The sequence below is a fragment of the Eptesicus fuscus genome, chromosome 19, assembly GCF_027574615.1.
Source record: "Eptesicus fuscus isolate TK198812 chromosome 19, DD_ASM_mEF_20220401, whole genome shotgun sequence".
In the NCBI taxonomy this organism is placed as follows: domain Eukaryota; kingdom Metazoa; phylum Chordata; class Mammalia; order Chiroptera; family Vespertilionidae; genus Eptesicus; species Eptesicus fuscus.
This window is the reverse complement of record NC_072491.1, coordinates 591,847-606,976: the sequence shown is the minus strand read 5'-3', so window position 1 is coordinate 606,976 and position 15,130 is coordinate 591,847. Positions and strand designations below refer to the sequence as shown.

The 15,130-nt window shown below is 73.0% G+C and overlaps 1 protein-coding gene across 6 annotated transcripts; it reads right to left on the bottom strand.

The window, feature by feature from the left end:
* Positions 1 to 83: 83 nt before the first annotated feature.
* On the bottom strand, positions 84 to 14,990 carry SCRIB (scribble planar cell polarity protein). Of its 6 annotated transcripts, XM_054708456.1 has the most exons (37): positions 14,549 to 14,990; positions 13,378 to 13,495; positions 13,203 to 13,281; positions 13,034 to 13,123; positions 12,881 to 12,937; positions 12,742 to 12,805; positions 12,578 to 12,652; positions 12,368 to 12,512; positions 12,012 to 12,130; positions 11,574 to 11,773; positions 11,136 to 11,302; positions 10,927 to 11,057; positions 10,698 to 10,835; positions 9,918 to 10,073; positions 8,671 to 9,051; positions 8,090 to 8,152; positions 7,629 to 7,718; positions 7,070 to 7,147; positions 6,459 to 6,764; positions 6,299 to 6,379; positions 5,969 to 6,223; positions 5,643 to 5,753; positions 5,278 to 5,571; positions 5,019 to 5,195; positions 4,336 to 4,443; positions 4,207 to 4,254; positions 2,732 to 2,794; positions 2,304 to 2,387; positions 2,071 to 2,178; positions 1,834 to 1,993; positions 1,613 to 1,742; positions 1,340 to 1,525; positions 1,093 to 1,235; positions 980 to 1,017; positions 783 to 857; positions 543 to 594; positions 84 to 464 (listed from the first exon to the last, which is right to left on the bottom strand). In XM_054708456.1, exons 1-37 carry the CDS (start codon positions 14,705 to 14,707, stop codon positions 319 to 321), a joined length of 4,875 nt encoding a protein of 1,624 aa, XP_054564431.1. In that variant the 5' UTR covers positions 14,708 to 14,990; the 3' UTR covers positions 84 to 318. The 6 variants fall into 6 exon arrangements, with proteins under 6 accessions (XP_054564431.1, XP_054564430.1, XP_054564433.1 ...); XM_054708455.1 differs by having other exon boundaries at positions 980 to 1,235; XM_054708458.1 differs by lacking the exon at positions 783 to 857.
* Positions 14,991 to 15,130: the final 140 nt, after the last annotated feature.

Below are 15,130 nucleotides of genomic sequence, written 5' to 3'. Positions count from 1 at the left end.
CGGTGACCCGCCCAGGGGCCCAGCCTTGGAGGGCAGAGGGTGTGGGTGTGGGTGTGGGTGGGTAGAGACAGGCAGCCAGAAGGTAAAACGTAGTCAATTTTATTTTCCTTAAACCACAAAATAGAGTCTTTGGTTGTACAAACATCACTAGTTACAGTCTTGCCGAGAGGTCCCGGCTGGGGAGGGAGCTGTTAGTCGGTGGCCAGAACTCCTGAGGGGTCTCTAAAATGCTAACACCCAGGTTAAAAGACTTGGGGCCAGGGTGGTGTTGGTGCTGGCAGGGCCCCCACCCCAAGTCCGGGGAAGGGACCTGGCCCTCTAGGAGGGCACTGGGCCCAGGCCTCGGCGCCCCGGCCGCAGAGGGCGGCGGCTACTGCACAGGGCCCCGTCCTCGGGACCCACGGTGTCCGGCGAGGGCCTGTCCAGAAGCACCAGGGCCACCTCTCCGTCCTCCTCCTGCAGGCCTGGCGGGCAGAGGCAAGGGGGGTGTGAGGGAGGGGCCAGGTGCCCCGGGCGCCCCCCACGCTGGCCTGGCCACTCACCAGGGCTGGGAGACGGCTCCAGGCATCTCAGCTCCTCAGCAAAATCTGGGGACTGGTGGAGAAAGGGCAGGGTCAGGCTCTGCCCAGACTTTCCTGAAACCACCCGAGCGAGCCTGGGTGGGGAGGCCCCACACCCAGAGAGAGAGACAGGGAAGGTGCTGGAGGCGGGACAGGGCTGGGGAGGCCCAGGCGGAGGTGGCAGCAGCTACGGCCTGTCCACACGGGCCAGGCGCCTGGTACCTGCATGTCATAGACAGGCCTGGAAGAAGGCAGGGCGGCGAACACCCTGTAGTCGAACTTCCTCCCAGACAAGGCCTTGAGAGGACAGCATGAGGGAGAGAGGCAGAGGCGGAGAGCTGAGAAGAGGGTGGGGGTGCAGCCTGGACCCCGCCCTCGCTGCAGGGAGGGGCGGGGAAGGGGAGGCAGCTGGTCCTCACCAGACGTCCCGGGGAGCTGCTGGTCAGGGGGCCGAGGTCTGGGGGGACAAGAAATGGGTGTTGGGAGAGGTCCGCACTGCAGGCCAAGCCCGACTCCCCTCGGGCACACGGACCTTCCAGGGGGGTGGGTGATGGGGTGGGCGCGGGAGAGGGCGCCTCGGCCAGCCGCTCCAGGGGCCCTCGCTTGCTCCGGCCGTCCTGGGACTTGCTGAGAACCATCTGTGCGCGGAGGGCGTCCTGCTCCAGGGACTTCATCCTGCGAAGGGGTGGGAGGCAGGGCTGGGCTGGCGGGGCAACGGTGGGGGCGGGGGGGGGGGGCTGTGGGCGGGCGGCAGGGGCGGGCCGGGGGCAGGGCCTCACCTGGCCGCCCTCCACAGCGCTCGCTTCTCAGCCTCCAGCGCGCGGCGCTCGGCAGGGGACAGGGCCCGCTCGGGCACCGGCAGCTCGGGGCTCTGCACACGCAGCCGCTCCTGATGGCGCCGCTCAGCCTTGGCCGTTCGCACCGGAGCGCTGCTTCCCAGGGGCGACGGGGACGCGGGGACCAGCCTGGGCCGGGGAAAGGACAGGAAGGCCATGTGGGCGCCGCCCGGGAGGGGGGCGGGGACAGTAGGCGCTGGTCCCTCCAGGCCTCACCCTGCAGCAGGGGCGCCGGCCCAGGGAGGCTCATCCTCTGGCTCCTCGCTGTCCGGGGCCTCCCCGTCAGCAAGCCCCGCGTCGGCCGCCTCCCGCAGCATCTGCGCCCTCTTCTGCTGCAGCTTCCGGGCTGGGGGACGGGCGGGGGGGGGGGGGGGGCGGTCAGACGGGTGGGGGCGCCCAGGCCCTGCACCACCCCACGCTGCTAGCCGCCGGCTCACCTTCTTCCTCCTGCATCTTCCGCAGGTCGTCGGCACCCACCAGGGACACGCGCTTGGGGGGGCCCTCGGCCTGGGGCACCCGCACCTCCAACTCAAAGTACTTCTGCCGCTCGCGGAAGGACAGCTGCTCCGGGGAGGCGGTAGGGCCCGGCGTGCAGGGCTGCGGGGAGTGGGGTCTGAGCCGGGCTTCCTCCTCAGCGCGCACCCCGCCCGCCCCACAGGCCGGCACCAGCGTACTTGGGCAGTTGGGTCCCGGGGGGGGTGCGGGCCCGGCACGGCAGCAAAGGTCCGGTAGGCTCGCTTCACGTCGGAGGGCAGCTCGTCCGGGGAGGGCGGGGAGGGGGGCTGGGGGAAGGCTCTCCTGAGCTGCTGGGACAGCTGTCCCGGCTCCAGCCACCGCCCACCCGGCCCTCAGCTGTTGACTCTGAGCTCCGACCTCCACCCCCCGGCCCGCGGGTCAGGGCACTCACAGAGCACGAATTGCCTCTGCCCCTGGGGGCCGGGGAGCCCCTTGGCCAGGCCTGAGCCAGTGGCTGGATCACCCCGGGTTTTGTCTGCAAAGGGCAGGGTCCAGAGGGAGGGACCAGGGGTTCAGGTCAGGGTGAGGGATGGAGGGGAAAGACAGAGATGGAGCCACGGTGGCCGCAGGGCGGGTGCCCAGGTCCCCATGCAGCAGAATGGGGGGCGGGGGGGAGGGCTAGGTGGGCCCAGGTGCAGGGAGGAGGCCGTGACCACCCGGCCCCCCGGCCCCAGGGCCCCCGGAGCTCCCTGCTCCAATGCCAGGCAGGTCTGGCCAAGAAGGTGCCGGGGGCTGTGCCCTCCCAGAGCGACAGGTGCAGCTGCAGGTGCTGCCCGGCCCCACTTCCTGGGACAAGCACCCCTCCTGGTGGGCACTCACCTGCTGGTGGCCGGGGGAGCGAGGCGCGTCAGCCATCTTCCCTCCAGCTGCCCCAGGCGGTACCTGGAGGAGCCAGGAGCCGGGTGAGCGGGGTGAGGGTCAGGCAGGGCGGGGGCCCACAAGGAGTTGGGGAGTGGGGTGCTTGCCTGGTGCAGAGGCTGGTGCTCAGCTCCCTGACCCGACCACAGCCCAAGGGGGTTCCCCAGATGGGCCTGGACTACTGCTGGGCCAGCGCCTCGGCTCTCCCCAAAAGGCTGTGTCCTGAGTCCCCCAGGCTCCCCGCCCCACGCTGCTGGGCACGGAGGGCCTGGCCTCGGCTCTCCCCCCGCCCCCGGGGTCTGTGGCAGTGGGCAGTCTGGAGCTTCGTGAGAGGTGGGGACAGACAGACAGACCCAGAGGAAACAGGACCGAGTACGGGCTGGGGCCTGTGTGCTGTCCCACAGCTGCCCTCCCGGAGGCCCATCCAGCCGGCCCACGGCGTGCCCTTCGGTCAGAGGACACAGCCCCACCACCCGGGGGCTCCTGCTCTGGGCTGCTCCTGGCCGAGGTTGGCCCCAGGTGAAGCCCCCCCGCCCTCATCTCCCTGCCCTCCAAGGCCCTCAGCCAGCACCCCTGGCGCCCGCCCGCCCGCCACTCACGTCCTTCGGGGTCCCAGTGGCGCTGGCTGGACACAGCCTCTGGGGGCTATTTATACTCTCGGGAGGAACAGGACTGGCTGTCCGTCCTGCCCGCGCCCACGTCTGCCCCAGCCCAGCTGTTGGCTGGGCCTCCCCCAGCCCGGCCTCCCCAGCTCCTGGCAGCTGCTCCAGCCTGTCCTCCACGTGGCAGCTTGTGCCGGTCCCACCAGGACTGAGAGTTCTGGTGGCCCCCAGGGGCCTCGGCCTGCACGGAGCCGTTTGGGGCTCCCTTTGTCTGCAGGGGCTCGGGCCCTCCCCACCCAACTGCTCCGAGTCCCAGGCCTTTGCAGGAGCCCCACCTTCCAGGTATAAGGAGTCGACAGCAGCACCAGCCACACGGCTTGGTTCAGTGACGGGGGACTGGACCCGTGCCAGGCGGGGCGGCCACCAGCCGGTGAGTGCCCTCCAGCCCTGCAGGCTCTGACCCGGTTCCCCTACCCCCACCCGCTCCGGCGAGGGTCTCCCACGGCCTCAGCCTGGCCCTGGGACAGAAGCCTGCAGTCCCACCCAGCTCTGCCCTTCGGGGCTCAAGTGAAGGCAGGGATGGGGCCAGCAAACAGCTTGCACGGGGACAGGGCCCTGTGCAGCGTCAGCGCTGGGCCGCAGCCCTGGGAGCAGAGTGGACACGTGCTGAGGAGGGGCTGTGTCCGTGATGGAGCGCGGGGCTGGCAGCTCAGAGAACCGTGGAGCGGGGTCTGGGACACGCTGCCCACTCCCCCGGGCTGTGTCCCCCCAGGGAGGACCCGCCGCAGAGCTCAGAGCCGGCCTGTGTGCAGGCGGCCACGGCCCAGCACTCACCGCGGCCTCTGGTCCCCACTGCAGCGTCTGTCCAGGCAGCTCCTTCTCCTGGGAGCAGAGCAGACGGCGGTCAGGACCCGCGGCCTCGGGCTGCCCGGCCCTGGGCTGCGGGCCGCAGGCGGCGCTGACCTTGCTGGGGCCTTCAGGGCTCAGCTCCCGGTCGATGGAGGAGACGCTCTCCAGGCTGTTGCGGCGGCTGATGCCAGCAAAGGGGTTGGCGATGACGCCCGGGGACACCTAGGGGCGAGTACACGCATGTGGGCGGTCCCTGGGCGACCGGCAGCACCGCTGGCCCCAGGACCCAGGACCCAGGACCCTGCCCCGTCCGTGGTGACACGAGCCCGAGCCCGTGTGGTGCCTCTCGGGACGCGGAAGCCGGTCCCGACGACCTGCAGCGGCTCTAGGAGCAGCAGCTGCGAGGGCGTCACAGCTGTCGAGCCGGGCACAGTGGGCACAGCCCCTCGGCGGGTGCCAAGGGCGAGTCGGCACGTCCAGGAGGGCCCCGCTGCCCCGGTGCTCCCTGGGAAAGGCCTCGGCAGCAAGCTCTCCGCTGGGCGCCCGGAGGGGACGGCGCCCCTCGAGGAGCCGGCGGCCGTGGGCTGGCCTACGGCCTCGCCTGCAGGAGGTGCCCACCTGGAGCAGTTCAACCTCTTCCTCGAGGACCGGCCAGGCCACCTGCTCACGCCCGTCCTCCTCGGGCCGAAGCCCCCCCCGTCAGGAGCAGGCGGCCGAGACCGTGGCCCGGCGCGTGCCTGTGCCCACGGCTCCCACCCGGCCCGGGCCGGCTCCTCACCCGCAGGCGCCGCACTGACCTCGGCGGGGGCGTCGAAGCCGTCGCAGACGAGCACGGTGAGGGTGTCGCCCGCGTTGCGCAGCAGCTGCACGGCCTCGGCGTGCGTGAGGCCCAGCAGGCTCTGCTGGTTCACCTCCAGCAGCCGCAGCCCCACGCGCAGGCGGCCATCCCGCCCGGCGGCTCCCGCGGGGCTCACCTGCCGGGACACCAGGCCGGCGCCTCAGGACCGGCCGCCCCGGCCCCTCGCCCGCCCCGGCGCCCGGCGGGCGGGCCCTCACCTTGGAGATGAAGATGCCTTCGTCGGTGGGGTCACAGGGGTTCCCCGCGTGGCCCTTGGCGCCCCCACGGATGCTGATGCCCAGCTTCTCCCCGGGCGCCTTCTGGATGCAGAGCTCGCGCAGGCCCGGGGGCGGCGGGTCCCTCCGCACCAGCAGGACCAGCTCCAGGCAGGGCCGCAGCAGGGCGCCCACGGCCTCCTGGTGCGTGGCCTCCCTCACGTCCTGCCCGTTCACGGCGAGGATGCGGTCCCCGACCCGAAGGCCACTCCTCGCGGCCAGGCCCCGGGGGAGCACCTGTGGGGGGCAGTGCGGGGCTCAGCGCCCAGGCCGGGTGCCCACCCTGCAGGGGCCCGGGGCCCTCCTACCTTGGAGATGAACACGCCAGGCTCCTGGGCGCCGAACGGGTGGCTGGAGTGGTCGGAGCCCCCGACAACACTGAGCCCCAGCGGGCCCCCCGCCCTCGGCAGGCAGATCTCCTGGGGACACCAAGGGCGAGGGGTGGGGCCGGCCTGTCAGAGCAGCTGGGGGGGCCCCCCTCCAGCCCCAGGGCAGCGGCACCAGGTGTCGGGTGGGGCCACGGGGAGAGGACGCTGCACTAGGACAGAGCCCGGCGTCCTGGGCTGAGCACCCACCTCCCACCTCGGCTGTTGGGCGTGCAGGCTGCGAGGGGCGCGGGGGGGCGGGGTCTCACCTCCACGGGATAGGGCCCCTCCAGGGCAGCGGCAAGCAGGCTGGGGGCCAGCCGCAGAGGCCCAGGGCCCGCGGGAGTGGCAGTGACCACGGTGGTGGGGGCAGCGGCGGGGGGCACAGGGGAGTGCGGCGGGGGGCTGGGAGAAAGGGGGCCCCCCGCCTCGCGCTCCAGCAGCAGGGCGATGGTGGGGGAGGCGGCGGTCAGCAGGGAGACGGCGTGGTCGTGCCTGGCCTCGGTCATGTCCACCCCGTTGATCTGCGAGGGAGCGGCTGTTAGGAGACGGGTGGGGCGGCGGTGGCGGCGCACCGGGGAGCCCGCGACCCGACTCACCGAGAGGACACGGTCGCCGACCTGCAGGGTGCCCGCCCGGTGGGCAGCGCCGCCCTCCGCGATCCGGGAGATGAAGATGCCCTGCGGAGGGAGGGAGGCAGCCGTGCCAGGAGCACCAGGCGCGCAGGCCCTCGTCCCAGTGCCCCCCGCGCCCGCTCACCGTGTCACCGGCCCGGTAGGGCGTGGAGCCTTTCCCGCCCGCGATGCTGAAGCCCAGCCCCTTCTCGCTGCGCACCAGGCAGGCCACGTGGCGCTGCCGGAGGGGCCCGGGGCTGTCGGGCGGGCGGCCGCCGCGCCGCTCGCCGGGGCTGTAGTCGTCCTCGGGCCGCAGAGGGGTGAGGGTGACCGCGTTCTCGGGCTCCACCATGCGCTCTCGCCACAGCCGCATCTGCACGGTGGCGCCCGCCCCCCGCAGTGCCTCCACGGCCTGGTGGTGCTCGGCGCTGTGCAAGGCCACGCCGTTCACCTACGGACCCAGCGTGTCAGAGCGGCCACGCCCCGCCCTGCAGGCTCCCGGGGGTCCCACCCAGGACGGCACCAGCCCTGCCGGGACCCACACCCTCGGCCCTGATGGGCAGGGGCTGCAGGGCAGGCATCCAACTCCCAACGAGACCCGCGGGGGTGGCCCTCGCCCCGGCCAGTCCCGGAGCAGTGCCCCGAGGCCCTGCCTCGGCCTCCTGAGCTTCCTCTCGCCCGGCCCGGTGCTCGGAGCCCCACCCCGAGGGGCAGCCTGTGTGGGGCGGAGTGGACCCTCCAGGGGCCGCGACTCACCTCCAGGAGCTTGTCCCCCACTCGGACTCCAGCCCGGGCCGCGGGGCCCTCCTCAGACACCCGGGAGATGAAAATGCCCTGGAGGGTGAGCGAGCGCTGAGCCCGAGGGCGGCGCCGGCAGAGGCCAGGACAGCCCCAGAGGCTCGGCACCAGCCACCGTGGTCCCGACCTACGGGCCACCTCCAGGAAGTTACAAAAGCAGCCATGGCCGCCGGCCTGCAGGCAGTGCTGCCCTCCGACGGGCCCTCAGACCAGATCCCACGAGCCCGAGTTCAGTCTGATCAGCGGCCAGCGCCCGGGGAGGGGCCGGGCCAGCAGCCGGAGAGCAGGTCTCCTGGGCAGGGAGGCAGGTTCGAGGGCAGCGCCATCGAAAAGCAAGCCGAGCCCGGCCGGCCGCGTGGCTGTGGCCGAACGTCGCCCTGTGACTCTCTCAGCTTTGATGTTTCTCTCTCCCCTCCCCCTCCCCTTCCCCCTCTGAAGTCAATAAAGTAACAGAGGAGAAGTGAGCTCTGGGTGAGGGGTGCCCGGGGACGGGCGAGAGGGGGGCGGAGGCACTCACCTCGTCGTCCCCCTTGTAGGGGGTGGAGCCCTTGCCACCCGCAATGCTGATGCCCAGGCCGGCCGCCTGCCGCACGATGGTCAGCGTCAGCTGGAAACAGAACCGACGGCGGGTCAGGAGGGCGGGGCGGCCCGTCCTCTGGTTGGCACCGCTGCCACGGGTTCGGGCACGAGAAGCTGGAGGCGGGCGTTACTGGGCGGAGCGGCAGCTCAGGCCCGGGGGAGGGCAGCCCCGAAGGGAGGCCGCCTGTGGGTGAGGAGGCCCCAGGCCCGCAGACGGGTGGCGGGCAGGAAGTGCCCACACCTGCCGAGACCCCCCGCCCCGTCCCCCTGGGCCAGAGGGTCAGCGGGCCCCTCAGGGACGGGGAGGCAGGCTCCTGGGGGGGGCAGGAGGGAGGGAAGTGCGTGACCCGCAGCCCCGAGGACAGCGCAGCGGCGGGCGGAGCAGAGCGCAGTACAGACCTCCTCCTCCTCAATGCGGGCGGGCTCTATCAGCAGGTTATGGGCCTGGTCAAACGACACCCCCTGCAGGACAGGACCAGCGAGGCATGCGTGTGAGCGCCGCCCGCCACCGGCCACCGGCCCGGCCCCACCGCAGCAGCAGGAAAGGAAAGCCCACCAGCTCCCGAAGCCGCGCCAGCCTGTCCCGCGTGCTGGCCCGAGGGCTGGGCCCGGGCGTCTCAGTGTGACCTTCGAGGCCCCTCGGCTACCACCATGTCATGCTCGAGCTCAGGGCAGGAAGGCTGAGGTGTCAAAGACGGGGTGCGTGGGCACAGGGCACCCAGGAGCAGGCAGGACCACGTGGCCAGGGGAGCCACGGAGGCCAGAGGACGGGCCTGGAAGGCAGAGCAGCCGGAGGGGCCACCCGGCGCGGGAGGGGCCTCCGGGCCCGGCCGGAGGGGGCGGCGACACAGCCCTCGGAGAGGGTCCCTCCGCGGAGCCGAGCTGCGAGCGCCTGCTGAGACGGCGCCGCAGACCTGGGCGCTCGGCAACCGACGGCACCGCGCCGAGGAGGCAGCGGGTCAGTGCGAACGGAGACCCACCTTGACCGAGGGCGCCGAGGCCACCGCCTCCTCCTCCTCCTCCTCCTTCTCCTCCTCCTCCTCCGCCGCCTCCTCCTCATCGTCCTCGGGCCCCTCCTCCTCCTCGGCCCGCGGAGCCCAGGGCGTGTGCGGGCCGTTGTGCCAGCCGCCCAGCCCCGCGGGGCCCTCGCCGTCCGGCCGCATCCCCTGCAGCAGCGCCACGACGGCCTCGGGCTGCGGCAGCTTGGACACCTTGAACTGCTTCTTGTAGTGCGGCGTGTCCTTGCGGGTGAGCCGCTGCCGCCCGGGCAGGGCCCAGGGGGCCTCCAGGGGCCCCTCCTCACTCTCGCCATCTTCCCCGGGGGGCAGCAGCAGGGGGTCCTCCGCGAACCGCACTGTGGGCTGCGAGGGGCAAGCGTGAGGGCAGCCGACCCTCCCCACCCCCAGGAGCCAGGGTTGCCCACGTGTAGGAGGCAGCTGGTGGGGGTTGGAGGCTCCCTGCTGCGTGAAGATCGAGGAGGGGGGACTGCGGCTGGGGGCGCACACGGACGGGGGGACCGGCGGCACACAGATGGGGGGACCGGGGGCGGCGGCACACAGATGGGGGGACCGGGGGCGGGGCACACGGACGGGGGGACGGGGGGGGGGCCCACGGACGGGGGGACCGGGGGGAGGGGTACACGGACGGGGGAACGGAGGGGGTGGCACACAGATGGGGGGACCGGGGGGGGGGCCACACGGACGGGGGGACCGGGGGGGGGGGGCCACACGGACGGGGGAACAGAGGGGGTGGCACACGGACGGGGGGACCGGGGGCGGCGGCACACAGACGGGGGGACCGGGGGCGGGGCACACGGACGGGGGGACCGGGGGGAGGGGTACACGGACGGGGGGACCGGGGGCGGCACACAGACGGGGGGACCGGGGGCGGGGTACACGGACGGGGGGACCGGGGGGGTGGCACACGGACGGGGGGACTGGGGGGCACACACGGACGGGGGGACCGGGGGCGGCACACAGACGGGGGGACCGGGGGCGGCACACAGATGGGGGGACCGGGGGCACGAGGGCTGGGGTGGGAGGCTCCTCCCTCTCCTGTGAGGACTCAGGGCGGGCGGAGGCAGGGAGCATGGTCAGGACCAGGGAAAGGTCTGGGGGACAGTCTGCAGGGATCTGCCTGGGTGCCCGTGGGGGAGACCCTCACCCGGCCCCCCTGCCCCCTCCCTGATGGTCCTGCAGATGGCAAGTGGCCTCCAAGGCGGCCTCACCTCCTCATAGGCCTCCTCCTCGGCCTCCTCCGGGGTGGCCGGCGGGCGGGGGCCCTCTGCCTCGGCCGGCAGGCCCTCGGGCTCACCCTGGGAGGCGGGGCTGGTGGGCAGAGGCGCGTCCTCACTCAGGCCGGACCCGGTGCTCAGCCTCTTCTCCTGCAGAGGTCGGCTGGTCAGGCTGCGCGGGCCAGGCCCTCGCCTGCCCCAGCTCCTGCCCCAGCCCCTGCCCCAGCCCCTCGGAGCCGCCCGAGAGGAGGGCTCAGCTCTCAGCCCCGTGTCCCAGGGGCTGCATGGCCTCCAAACGGGACTGTGGGCACCCGGAGCCACCGCCTCCGGCACAGCCAGGTCCCTCCGGAGGTCAGAGCGGCACAGAACCAGCTCCCAGGAGGACGTGACCTCAGCTGGTGGGTGCGGCAGCACTGAGTGCAGGGCAGGAGCCGAGCACGCGGTAACCTGTGGGCGCCCTCCCGGCGGCCCCCAGGGGCCCAGAGCACCCCGAGCCCTCCTGGGGCTCCAGCACCCTTCACAGCTGATGACGCCCGTGCCCGCCGCGGGGCACTCACAGGAGCGTGCCACCCCACAGACCCAGACCCCTTCCCCTGGGCCACCACGGACAGGGCCTGAGCCGTCCCGCTGCTGCCCCAGCCCCCCACTGCTCCCCACCCCACCCCAGCACCCTGCACCTCCCACCCTCACCAGCTCTCCCTCCCTGGGCCCTCAGAGCCCCACACCCAGGACAGATGAACGCCCGGGCCCGCCCGCACCGTGCCCCATAGGTACCTCCTCCGAGGGCGAGGGCGAGGGCGAGGGCGAGGGCGGCCGGGGGCCAGGCCTGCAGGCTTCGCCTCGCCGCTCCTCCACGCCCCTCTTCATCACCTTGAGCTCGCTGGGGTGGGGCGTGGCCCGGCGCTGCAGGCCCTGCGGGCACAGGGGTGAGGGGTAAGGGGTGAGCAGCGCAGGGTCGGGGTAGGGAGCAGGCCCCTGGCCCAGGGACCACGCCCCCCCATACCCGCTTCTCGGCGGCGGCTTCCTCGGCATCCTCATCGCTCCCGGGGGCCCCCAGAAACTTGATGACGCTGACGCGGCTGAGCGGGGCGTCACTCCAGCTCCCGGAGGGGCTGCTCCGTGGCTCGGGGTCCTCTGCAGGAGCGTCAGGTTCACTCAGCCCGGCCCCAGCCACACCCTCGCCTGGTCTCCCGCCAGCGGGCAGCGACCTACCGAGGCTGGGCGGGGGCTGCTGGGGCAGCAGGTAGCAGGTGAGCACCTTCTCGCCCGTCTGGGCATCGTCCTCCGTCTGGAACCGGAGCATGGGCTGCGCCTGGTTCTCTGCCAGCCACAGGGCCTTGAGGTTGAGGTGGGTGAGCGCGAACGGCAGACTCTGCAGCCTGGGGGCCGCGGCACGGTCAGCCCGGGGGGGGGGGGGCGGTTAGCCCGGGGGGGGGGGGGGGTCAGCCTGGGGGTCGTGGTCAGCCGGGGGGGCGCGGTCAGCTGGGGGGGGCGGTCAGCCCGGGGGGGGCACAGTCAGCCTCGGGGCGGGGGGGAGGGGGTCAGCCTGGGGGTCGTGGTCAGCCGGGGGGGGGGCGCGGTCAGCTGGGGGCGGGCGGTCAGCCCGGGGGGGGGCGCAGTCAGCCCGGGGGCTGGGCAGTGGGCTCTCACCGGTTCCCGGCCACGTCCAGCACGTGCAGTTCAGCCGTGTGGGCGAGCTCGGGCGGCAGGACGGCCAGGCGGTTGTCCCTCAAGGACAAGACGCTGAGAGCTGCACAGCCCCCGATCTCAGGCGGCAGCGCCTCCAGGCGGTTCCGGTCCACGTTGAGGTTGGTCAGCTTGGTCAGCTTCCCGAGGGAGTGGGGCAGAGCCTGGCCGGGGTGGGAAGAAGGGTCAGAGGTCGGCAGAAGCGCACTGGGATCAGGAGGGAGACACGGCCCCAGTCGCTCACTGGGTCTGGCCTCTCCTCCTCCCCCGCCTCCCATCCAAGCCGACACCTGGCTCCGGCACAGCGGCTCCCACCCTGCTCTGCCAGCCTGGGCCCCGGCTCTCTGCCTCCCAGCTGACTCTGGACCCGACAGGGCAGGGCGAGCGCGGCGCCAGGCCTACCGTCAGCAGGTTCTCGGTGAGGATCAGCTCGGACAGGTTCTCGCAGCCCCCGATGGCCTCGGTCACCTCGCCGAGGCGGTTCTGGTCCACCTTCAGGATGGACAGCTGCTTCAGCTGACCTGGTGTTGGGGTGTCGTGGCGACAGGGCCAAGTGGAGTGGGGACACCTGCCCCTGCCCTGCCTCTCCCTGCCCCCCGCGTCCTCCACGCCTCAGCCTTGGAGACGAGCCGCCCGCTCTGCGGGTAGGTCACCCTCTCGGCCGTCATCCCCCCTCAGCACCAAGCGCCTCGGGGGGCCCCTCACAGCCACCCCACGCCGACTGCAGCCCGGCCCCCTCGGGTGCCCGCGGGACTGACCAATGCCGTCCGGGAGCCGCTGCAGCAGGTTCTGCGACAGCAGCAGGTCCGTGAGCAGCGCCAGCCCCCCCAGCTCTGTGGGCAGCGCCTCCAGCCGGTTCTCGGACACGTCCAGGCACACCAGGCGCCGCAGGTTCCCGAGCTCCTGAGGGGGGTGCGAGGGTCAGGGCACCGGCTGGGCCAGGGGCGGGGCGGCTCCCCCTCACTCACCGGAGGCAGTGCCGACAGCTGGTTCCGGTCCAGCCACAGCTCCCGCAGGTTGGGCAGGGCCCCCAGGGTGTCAGGCTGGGGGAACAGAGGGGAGGGAGTGAGCACGGCTCACCTGCAGCCTGGCCTGCCCGCCCGCCCCGCCCCAGCGGCCCCACCCTCCGCACCAGCACTTCCAGGTCGTTGCCTCCCAGATCCAGCTGTTCCAGCTTGACCAGGAAAGACAGGGACCTGCACGGGAAACAGGGCAACTGTCGTGTCAGGTGCACGGCCCGAGCTGCCCCCGGCGGGCGCCTGGCCACTCACGCAGGCAGGGACTTGAGCAGGTTCTCCCGGAGCTCCAGGGTCACCAGGTTGGCGAGGCTGAAAGAGAGGCCGGGTGGGGCGTGAGGAGGGGAGGCTGGGGGGAGAGGGGCAGCAGGGCTGAGCCAAGACCCCCCCCCCCCGAAGGGCACTCACTTGCCCACGTCCCCAGGCAGCGCCTGCAAGGACACGTCGTTCAGAGCCAGGTGAGCCAGGCTGCGCAGCTGAGTGAAGCCCTCGGGGAGCCTGCGCCGGAGGAGGGGGCTTCAGAGCAGGCCAGGGCGGGGACCTCCCCCCACTGCCACCCCAGCACGCCACCACGCACCTGGACAAGGGGTTCCCGCTGAAATCCGCGATCTCCAGGGCCTTGCAGAACTTGATGCTCTCGGGGATCTCGGGGATGTCTGTGACGGGAGTGGGGTCACCACAGACACCCCGGCCTCAGGAGCTCCAGGACCTCCCTGCCACCCAGACTCCCCCCCACACGCCCGGGCCCACACCGTTCCGGGACACGTCCAGCTCCACCAGCTGCATGAAGTTGGCCACCTCGGGGGGCAGACGCTGGATCTCGTTGTCACTCAGGCCCAGCTTGCGCAGGTTCAGCAGCCGGAAGAAGGGCTGGGGACGGGGGTGAGGTCAGGGGGCAAGCTCTGGAACAGAGGCCCCTCCAGAGTAGACGCAGGTTCCCAAGTCATAGGTCCCCTGGGCCTCTGACTGCTCCGGCCCCACAGGAGCCCAGGGTCCTGCCCCCTGCCCGTCTGCAGCAGGAAAGCGAGGCGGGAACACGCGCACACGCGTGGCTGACGCTGGGTCCCTTCCGATCACCTCCAAAGGGGTCCCTGCGGCTGCCACCTCGCCTCACACTTTCCCATCTCATCAGGGCCCTCGCCGCTCCCTACCCTGTGTTCCTCAGGCTCCACCTACCACCTGAGTGAGCCCCGCCCCCCGGGCAGGGGAGCCCTCCAGTGGCTTCCCCCACTGCGCTCCAGCCTCTGGCCAGGCCCAGGCAGCACGGGGCAGCCCCCAGGAAGAGTGGAGGCAGCAGTGCCGCATGCCCGCGGAGCTGCGTGCAGGGGCTGCAGGGCGCTGGGCACCTGGACAAGACCTGCGAGCAGCTCTGGTGCCACGGCCAGACGGGAGCCACATCCTCTGCGGCCCGCAGCCCCAGGCCACTCAGCACCCCGCCTCCGAAAGGAAACCCCCTGACCGCTCCTTCCTTTAGCCCCGCTGCGGAGGAGCCTGTGAGAGGAGCACAAGCCGACCTGAAGGGACAGCGGCAGCAGGCGGTGGACAGGGCCGGGCGCCAGGGACAAGCCCCTCCTGGGGGCTGCTTGCCCTCCCCAGGGCCCGGGAGGAGGAGGAAGGCAGCCCCGAGAGGCCGGGCCCCACCTCCCGCGCCGCCCGGCAAGGGAGCGCCTGCAGGGTCCGGTTCACTTTCACCTTCCGCCCGCATCTGCCTCCGCGGTCGCTGCCCGCGGCTTTCCCTGCGGTCCTCTGGCGCGGTGACCATCCCGCCCCCAGGCAGGCACCTGATGACCGCTGCCACCTGGTGCCGGCGCCGCGGGGCGAGGAGGGCGAGGCCGGCGGGGTGGGGCTCCGGCCGGTGAGAACCAGCAGGGCCGGCTGCAGGCGCCCCGCCCGGCCGGCCGGCCTGCGAGCGCGGCGGCTCACCTTGGGCAGCTCGCGCAGCTGGTTGGCGTCGAGCAGCAGCTCCTCGAGGCTGCGGCTGTAGCGGTAGATCTCCTCGGGCACGGCCTGCAGCGAGCAGTGCCGCTTGTCCACCGACTCCACGTGCCGGTTGCAGCGCCAGAGCGGGATGCACTTGAGCATGGTGCGGGCGGCGCGGCGCGGGCGCGGGCAGGGGCGGGGGGCGGGGCTGTGCCCGCATGAGCGCCCGGCGGCGCGGACGGCGGGAGGGGCGGGGGCGGCCGGGCTGTACGGCGCTGGGCCCGGCCCGCGCCCGGAACGCTCGGAACGCTCGGTCCCCCGGGGGGCGCGGCCCGGCTGGCGCTCACACTCTCAGGAGACGGCGAAGGTGGCGGCGGCCCCGCATCCCGCCCGGCCCCCCACCCGCTCGCCCGCCGCTGTGCCGCAGCCGGAACCGCCGCCGCTACTCGCCGGACTGCCCCGCCGACAACCGCCGGCCGCCGCGCAGCCCGCCGGGAAGCCGAGGCCCGCCCATCGCTGCCGGGACTGCAAACCCCACAAGGCCGTGCGGCCCCGGCGCCTCCAAGGACCCGTAGCGGCTCTGCG